Here is an 8994-nt window from a genome sequence, read left to right on the forward strand (position 1 = left end):
TTATGTCCAGTTTGTTTCTTGACAAATGCAATATTTGACTTACATCTCGTTCTAACTGACCCACATGCTCTTTCCCTTGTCAGTTGATCAATTTTTGCATGTTTATTCCACTGCATTAGATCTGTATGCCCTTCTTTAAAGCATACAATTTATTTCCACGTTACTTCATTTGCTATCTTATTTTTCTTGCTCGTGTGCATCCTTGAACTAAATCTGGCTTCTCGTGTATATTGGTTGTAAAACGAATATGCATCCTCTAGTGATGAGAATTCCATTCCAATTTGTGGCTTTCAATCTTCTGAAACTTGGGGAATGTTATTCCTGATCATCAACTCTATTTTCTTCCATTTCTAGGCGCCCTCACATTATAATTGACAAAAGATAATTAGATAAAAATCACAATTAAAACCTCCTTACTATTTGCATAAGTAATGGAAAATATAGATGGTATTCAAGTGGCAGTATATGGAGCATTCCAAATAATTGATTGCAACTTAAAGCGCTACTAAAATATAACTATAAAAAAATTGTATATGCACTTCTTAATCACACTGATATTGCAAATTACAACATAAATAGACACTGAAATAAATCATAAATTCTTCTACATTGATATTGTTAATTGATGTCATATTGATCATGCACTTCTTATAAAATCAAAACTACAAGTTCAATTAAATTCTCTTACTTGAACACAATCCTATCATTAGAAAAATTTGAAGAGTCAATCTGAACAAAACCCTAAGACCGAACATCAATTAGGTGCGGACGCTGCTACAGTTTCAAACAGAAATAATAACATTTCTTAAAAATGTGGTTTTACCTGCAATGAAATTCGTCGCATCGAGAGAAACCCTAGATTCGTTGGGTCGACGAGTGGAGGCGGCGCCTGAAACCCTAGATACATTGACAACTTCTAGACAAGGATGGCTGTGGCAAGTGAGGGACGGGAACCCTAGCTCCGTTCCACAAGCCGAGATGCAAGGCCGCGGTTGCGTCGGTCGTGAGTAGAACTTGCGAGGGAGGGAAATGGAGGGCGACGGAGTCTTCTGTTCTGCTTGTGGCGAAAGCGAGAAGAAGGGTGAGGCGGCGGAGTTGAACTCTTCCACAAGCTGCGAGGGCGTCGGTGCGGTAGCGAGAAGAAGGGCGAGGCGGAGGCGAGAAGATCTGTACGACGGAGTTGCATAACCCGTTGGTACGGAAGCAAGAAGATTTGTGTGGCGGAGTTGCAGAACTTGCGAGGGAGGGAAGTGGAGGGCGGCGGAGGCGAGAAGAAAGGTGAGGAGGAGAAAATCTTGAGGGCGGCGGAGGTGAGAAGAAAGGCGAGGAGGAACAGATTTGTTCGCGTTAGGGCGTAGGCAGGAGCTATGGCGTTTTCTAAGCGAGAAAACTAATGACGCGGACACTGCCACGAGGGCGGTCCGCACAATTCCGCAGCAGAACAAAACTGTATATATATATATATATATATATATATATATATCCTGCGCAATACGTACAATACGTGACTGTGCACGTCGAGCAAGATATCAACTTTGTTTTTTTTCTTTTTAATTATGTTTTCAAATTTTAAATTAAAAAAATAATTAAATATTTTTTTTAAGATTTTATTTCTAGGGTTGATGATTCCCAATTGGATTATAATTTGTAAGCTATTTTTTTTTAAATTTTATCCTTAGGGTTTAGACTTCCCAATTGAGTTATAGTATTTAGTAAAAAGAAAAATTAAAAATAAAATAAATTTAAATATTTATGAAGTATTGTAATGTGTTTAAGAGATATATTCATAGATTAGAGATTTATACAAAGAAATATTGATTTTTTAAAATTCAAAGTCTAAAAAAATAATAGATATCGATTGTTATTTTTTATTATTAGTTTTTTAAATTTTGAATTAAAAAAATTAATTAAATATTTTTTAAGATTTTATTTTAGAATTCATGTTTTCGAATTGGGTCATAATTTTCAAGCTATTTTTTTTAAATATTTTATATCTAGGATTCAGATTTTCCAATTGAGTTATATTATTTAGTAAAAAGAAAAATAAAAAAAATAAATTTAAATATTTATAGAATATTGTAATATGTTTAAGGTATATATTTATATATTAGGGATTTATATAAAGAAATATTAATTTTTTTAATTCAAAATCTTAAAAACAATAATTAAAAAAAACAAGTCTGATATGCTGCGTACGCACAGTCGCGTACTGTGCGACACACAACGTATCATCCCTATATATATATATTTATGTTTTCCTTTGATTTATAAATCTTTTTATAATATATTTTAGACTTCTAAAATATATTCACAAAGCTGATATTTTTAGTAAAATGCTATAATAATTTTAAATAAAGTATAAATTTTTTTCCGAACAAACTAAATTATTATTTTTTTAACAAATTGAATTGATCAATTTTTTTAAAAAACAAATAAACTAAACAATTAATTCAATTGAAACCGAATTAAATATTTTTTAATTCAATTTTTTAAATAAAATTCAATTTCATCTTAAAAATGATAAAAATGAGATCTAAATATTAAATTTGGTATAAAAATGTGATTAATTTGGACTATTCAGTTTAATTAAATAAGAAATTTTAAAATTAAAATCGAATTAACTAATTTATTTAGAAAAAAAATATTTTTTTAAACCCAGTTTAATTAAATTTTTACTTACACGAGCTCGTTGGTGGCCCATTTTCTTGCCCCCTCTAATAATTTACCAGTAACTCTCTCGCCCTTCTCAAATTAGACGAAATTTTATTTTATTTTATTTTACTTTTGCATTTAAAAGGCTTGCCATAACTGTCGGCCCTTACCCCAAATCTTCTCTACTAAATTTAATTTTGCCTCCCTTAAATTAGCTTAATCCTATAATTATCCACGTCAGTTACTACATTTCGTGGGTTTAAAAGAAGCCCGTTGATTCCTCCATCCCATCGACTCATTACCTTTCTTTGTTTTTTTTCCTTTTAAAAATTCTCTTATTCCCTTCAAATTAGGTTCTCCACCCACCCACGCACTCACAAGGCAAGTCGGAACTCTACGATTAAATTCGACGGACTCAAGAAATAGTGCCTTGGGAGAAGAATAATTACCGGGTGCGGTACGCTTCGGAGGCAGAGATATGCAGCGCTAACTTGCGTTTCCAGCCGTCCATCGCCGCATGAGCACAATGGAATCGCAGCGTTCCAAGAACCTGATGCTCCTCTGCCTCCGATCTCAAAGCACTCGGGTTGCACTGGTGGGTGGTAACCACACCGCTGCCCGTTTTTGCACACGCTAGATAACCCTCGTTAATCCTCCCTCTTCCCCTCTCTCTCTTTCTCTCTCTGTTTTTTCGCTACCTTCTCTGACAATTGCATCTAGTTTCTCGCGGTAAGTTTCCTCGCCAGACGCTCCGCTGACAGAAAAGAATGTCTCCGATGGGCGTCCATCGTCACCTCGGCCTCGGCGGCGCCGTGCATCTTGGGAACAACCGCCTCGTCATCCGCCTACCGGACCTCTACCTCGTCCGGCTCATCGCACGGTCGGTTCTCCTTGCCGCTACCGTCTTCTCCTTTGCCGCCGTCCTCCAGTACGGTGACGGCGATCGATCAGACGATGCGGGCGCTAGCTTCCTGCCGAACCGCCTCAGCTTCCTTGGCCGGCGCGGCCTGCTCCGAGCCGAGGACCACGACTTCTTCCTCCGCGATGCAAGCAAGGGAGGTGCAGAGGCGTTGCCCTCTGACTTTGTGATATCCGCCTCGGCCGGCGATTTCGAGCGTGCCGACCTCGCGGCCGTCCGATTGGGACGCGACCCATCGGAATCCTTCCGGACACCGGTGAACTACGCCGTGGATTATATCGGACAGACCGGTTCCGCCGCCATGGTGGCGATGCTGAAGAAGACTACAATCGACGGGGGCCTGAGACTTCGACGGCTTCTGTCTGTCCCGGTGGCAAAGAAAGAGGCGCTGAGCGGGCTAGAAGAAGTACTTCTGGAGCCTCCGGGTCCGGGGCGGCTGGGATGGCGGCGGAAGGCGAGGTACCTACCGGTGCTGACAGGGGACGCGCTGGACGGTTACCCTCGTCGGGTTTTCGTGGAGGTGGCCCCAGCCGGCGCATCCGGGAACGGCGCGGTGTGGTTCGAGCGCAACTACCCGACGATGGGGCGCGCCTTCGAGTTCATCCACGTGGAGGTGAAGGAGGAGGAGGCGACGGCGGAAGCGGAGCCAGAGGCGGGAACCCCATCGCTGGCGGAGTGGCTGGAGCGGAACGTGAAGGAGGAGGAGTACGTGGTGGTGAAGGCGGACGCTACGGCGGTGGAGGAGGTGGTAGGGGAGGGGTCGATCGGGTTGGTGGACGAACTGTTCCTGGAATGCGACCACCAGACGGGAGAGACGGAGGAGGACGAGGCGAAGATGGGCCGCCGCCGCCGCCCGTACTGGGAGTGCCTGGCGCTCTACGGCAAGCTGAGGGACGCCGGCGTGGCGGTTCATCAATGGTGGAGCTTTTAATCGAGAGAAAAAGGGCGAAAAACAAGAGGAGCGAAACATGAGAGAAGAGGAAAGGAAAAGTAGGATTGGGGTGGATTTTCTAGTAAACATGTTTTTGTTTTAACAAAATGCATGGAACAGAACGGATTAAATAAATGGAGCAGTTTGGGACTCCAATACTTCTTCAATTTTGGAGGTTCGACCGCTTGAGGAAAGCTCGAAGGGAGAGAGAGGCATTTTGTCGTTTATGTAATTTTTTTCGTTTATGTGATATGTAACATGTTCTTTTAAAGATATTCTTTTTATATTTTTTACTTTTCATAAGAATTTTTTTTTTATTAATTGTGTGAGTTTTTCGTATATTAAAATTTATTTTAGCCAAAGGAAATGCTTGATCCTCACCGATAGTAAGAACAAAACCTACAATTTAATGGGCCAAATCCTTCTACGCTTTGAGAAAGCCCCAACCCTATTGCCTGATCCATGATTAGAGGTGATAAAAAGGAGAGCCGACAAAGTTAAAATGCTTAAAAATGGAAATGATAGAAGAACCTTAAATTTTTTAGCTTAAAACTAAAATATAATTGGATTAAAAAAAGAATATGATACAAAAATAAAAAAAATCCTATTTTTTTTTTCTCAAGATTAACTTGTTTATTTTTTTAATAAAAAAACATCCTACTCCACTATCTCTCTTTATAAAATACAATATTATATTTAACCATCCTACTCCACTATCTTCCTTTATAAAATACAATATTATCTTTAGTATCTGTATCACATACATTAAATACAATATTAAATGGATTTATCTATTTAATATTATTTACGTTATAATCGTTACTATTTTATAACGATTATAGATACTATAATAATTTATGAATTTTAGGATTATAAATATGTCAATAATTTTTTCTTTTAATTTTTTTTTTATTTTACCTTTATAGGTTAATAATTGTAGTTCATATATTAAACTTTTTTTATTTATATTTTAAAATTCGGAGTCCTTGGTGATTAAATAATATTTTCTTTTTAAAAAAATTCTGGAGGACGACGATTTCTTTTCTTCTCCTCAATTTTCCTCTCTTGTCAGCACATAGGATAATAATTATTTTGCCCAGCGTCACCGACCGATTATGATTTAATACGTGTGGAGGGAGCTTATGAGCAATTGTATCGTTTTATATTGGGTTTATTAGTGCAATCATTCTCGAGTTAAAGTTGACAAAGTTGACTAAACTCGGATTAACTTGAACTTGAGTTTCGATATTTGACAATATGTGAGAGAGAAGTCAAGTAGGTCAAGGGAGAACCAGATACTTAACTAGGAAAGTCCTAACTAGAAGTTAGGAAAGGGAAAGTCCTAACTGGAGGTTAGGCAACAAAAGTCCTAACTGAGGTTAGATAAGGGGAAATCCAAATTAGAGGTTAGGTAAGGGTAAGAATTTTACTGAGTGACTAGTCTTAACTGGAGGTTAGAAAAAATAAATTCTAAATAGAGGTTAGGCAAGGGTGAGAAGTCTACCGAGTGACTAGTTCTAACTAGAGATTAGGTAAAGAAAGTACAACAGGAAAGTTCGCAAGAGGACAATCCAACTAGGTCAAAGAGGACCAGATACTTGGTGAAAAAATCCAAGTGGATTAAACGTTAACAGGACACTTAGTAACCGGAAGTCTAATGGGAAGTTAGCAAGGAAAAGTCTAAGTGAGTCAAAAAGAATTGAAAACTTGGTGAAGAAGCCCTGTCAGGTCAAGGTTGACCAGATGTTAGCCAACAAGAAGTCTTAACGAGTCACGGATGACTTTAGGGTTAGACAAAAGAACCCTAATTTTAGGTTCAGAGTTTAGGGTTGGCCAATCAATTAGCTCAATCGATTATCCCAAGGCCAATAGATTGAGCTAATCAATTGGGAGGCTTTTCGCGAATCATAGTACAGAAGGTGATGGAATTGATTGTGGCAATCGATTCAAACCTCATCAATTGATTGGGATAATCGATTGGACGCTCTTTGTGAGAGAATAGAAAACTTCGGAATCGAGTGGGTTAATCGATTAGAAGATAGTAATTGATTAGTATGGCTCACCAATCGATTAGACGGATGAAAAGGAACCATTCTATAAGTTTTGAACAGTCAATCTGATGTGGTAATCAATTAGGGATAAGACTAATCGATTGGGAGTCATTTTCCAGCCCTAAAGAAACCCTAAAAAAATGGATTTGATGATGTTTTCAATACGCCAATCCTTGGGAGGTTAAGGAAGAAGTGCTATTGTATTTCTAACTGATTAAGAGACATTTCCAAGCAATAAGATGATAAGATAAGTATGATTTCAATATTGTAAAGTCATTTTCGATTTCATTGTCTTTTCTTTTGTCTCTCTTATTGTATTCTCGTGCTTGAGTTTGTACGAGATTTCTCTGCTTCTGAATTATTTCTGAGAAAGAGGTTTTCATAGTACATACTGTCCAAGGAGTGTACCCCTGAATTAGTCACCTCAAGGAACTAGATATAAAGTAAATCTAAGTGTTAGCGATTATGGAGTTCTTCGCTTCAAGTTTTCACTACCATTCAAGTTCAAATAAGTGAAATGAGCTATTCAACCCTCTCTAGCTCATATGTGTCCTAACAAGTGGTATCAGAGTGAGTTCATTCTTCTATGCAATAATTGTTGGGCCACTTCGAGAGCTAGAGGGGGTGACTAGCTTGTCTCACTTGTTTACTTGCTTCGGTATTGTTGATTTATAGCGAAATAAACTCGAAGTAAACTTTTCAATGCTAATATATAGATTTACTTGGTATCCACCTCAAGAAGAGGTGACTAATCCAAGGATACACACACGAGCATTCTCTACTAAGAAAATAACTCCTTCTCAGAATAACTGGAGGTAGAGAAACCTCGTACAATACTCACACAACAAGATACAACTCGAAACAAAAGGTAAATACTGAAATACAAAAGAAAACCTCTTCTTGCTTGATCTTGTGTAGCTTGAGGATGCCTCTTGACTCTTGGAAGTGCAGCAACACTTTCCCCCAAGATGCTTCAAGAACTAGCGGAAGCAATCGTGAGCTCGGTGGAGAATGTCGGGAGAAGTTTGCAGAGAAGAAACCTCGCCAATAACTTTATACTTTGCACTCCTAGGGCTCCCAATCGATTGCCATGCCAGATCAACACAATCTTAGCCATCCAAAGCTCGCTACCTACACAACGGTCATATCCTAATCGATCGACTGATCGATTGGGGAGGTTTGAATTGATCAACTGATCAATTCAGAGCGCCTCTATGCTCTTCGCTGGAAATACTCGGAATTGATTGACCGATCGATTTAGGTTTTCTCACAACCTTGCGAGAAATCCAACCCCAATCAATCGATTGGTGGTGTCCAATCGATCGACTGATCGATTGGGAACCTCTTTGTGCTCGCAAGAATGTCTCCCAATCGATTGACCGATCGATTGGGCCCTTTTTTCTTGTAGTACTCTCCCAATCGATTGACTGATTGATTAGGTTCTGGTTTAATTGATCTGTTGATCAACTTGACCAATCCTAACTTGCCTAATTCAAGTCTAGGATTTTCAAGTCCAACATCCATCCAACCTTGACCTGTTAGTACTTCGTCACCAAGTGTCCGGTCAATCCTTTGACTCACTTGGTCTTTTCTTTCCGTGCCAAGTGTCCGATCCTCCTGGAGCCATCTGGATTTCCATGTGTCTGGTTTCACTCACCAGGACTTCTTTACTGCCTAGCTTCACTCACTAGGGCTTTCACCTGGCTTCACTCACTAGGGCTTTCACCTGGCTTCACTTACCAAGATTTTCCTTCTGCCTAGTTTCACTCACCCAGGACTTTCACACCAAGTGTCTGGTCAAGATGGACCCACTTGGATTTTCATCTTCTGCCAACCTTCCGGTTGAACTTCCTAGTCAAGTACTCTGTCAACCTTGACCTACTTGACTCTTCTACATATTAAACTAGTCAATCTTGACCAATCTCTCCAAATGAACGATTGATCCTACAATCTCCATACATTGTTAAAATAATCTTCATATATTGTCAAACATTGAAACTCGCACATTACGACTCAAGCTTGAGCTAATTCAAACTTAGTTAACCTTGACCTAGGGAAATTGCACTAACAATATTCGCATGAGAGATTAATGAGCTAGAGAAAGAAGAAGAAGTTGAAAGTGATGCCCTAAATATCAATAAGTCAAAGGACTCATCATTGAGGGAGTTCAACTTCAAACTGGATCAACAAGATGGATTTGGATATGATGTCCAAGCACCTCCTCCCTTGATAGTTGGAAGCTTCAACCTATGGAAAACAAGAATAAAAAATTTCTTGATGATGGAAATAAAGCAATGGTTTGCTCTCATGGAAGGATTTGAAGCTCCTAAAGATAAAAAGGGAGAACCTCTTCGAAAGAACAAATGGACTGAAGAGCAAGTAAAGAAATCTGAGGCAAATAATAAGATAACCAAATTGTTAGTTAATTTATTGCCTAATAA

General features: G+C 39.0%; 1 protein-coding gene across 1 annotated transcript; it reads left to right on the forward strand.

Annotated features, from left to right (window-relative positions):
* The first annotated feature begins 3088 nt into the window (after positions 1–3088).
* LOC122028668 lies at positions 3089–4788 on the forward strand. The gene has a single exon (XM_042587512.1). It carries the CDS (start codon positions 3420–3422, stop codon positions 4500–4502), a length of 1083 nt encoding a protein of 360 aa, XP_042443446.1. The 5' UTR covers positions 3089–3419; the 3' UTR covers positions 4503–4788.
* Positions 4789–8994: the final 4206 nt, after the last annotated feature.

Source organism: Zingiber officinale, chromosome 10B (assembly GCF_018446385.1).
Source record: "Zingiber officinale cultivar Zhangliang chromosome 10B, Zo_v1.1, whole genome shotgun sequence".
NCBI classification, from domain to species: Eukaryota; Viridiplantae; Streptophyta; class Magnoliopsida; order Zingiberales; family Zingiberaceae; genus Zingiber; species Zingiber officinale.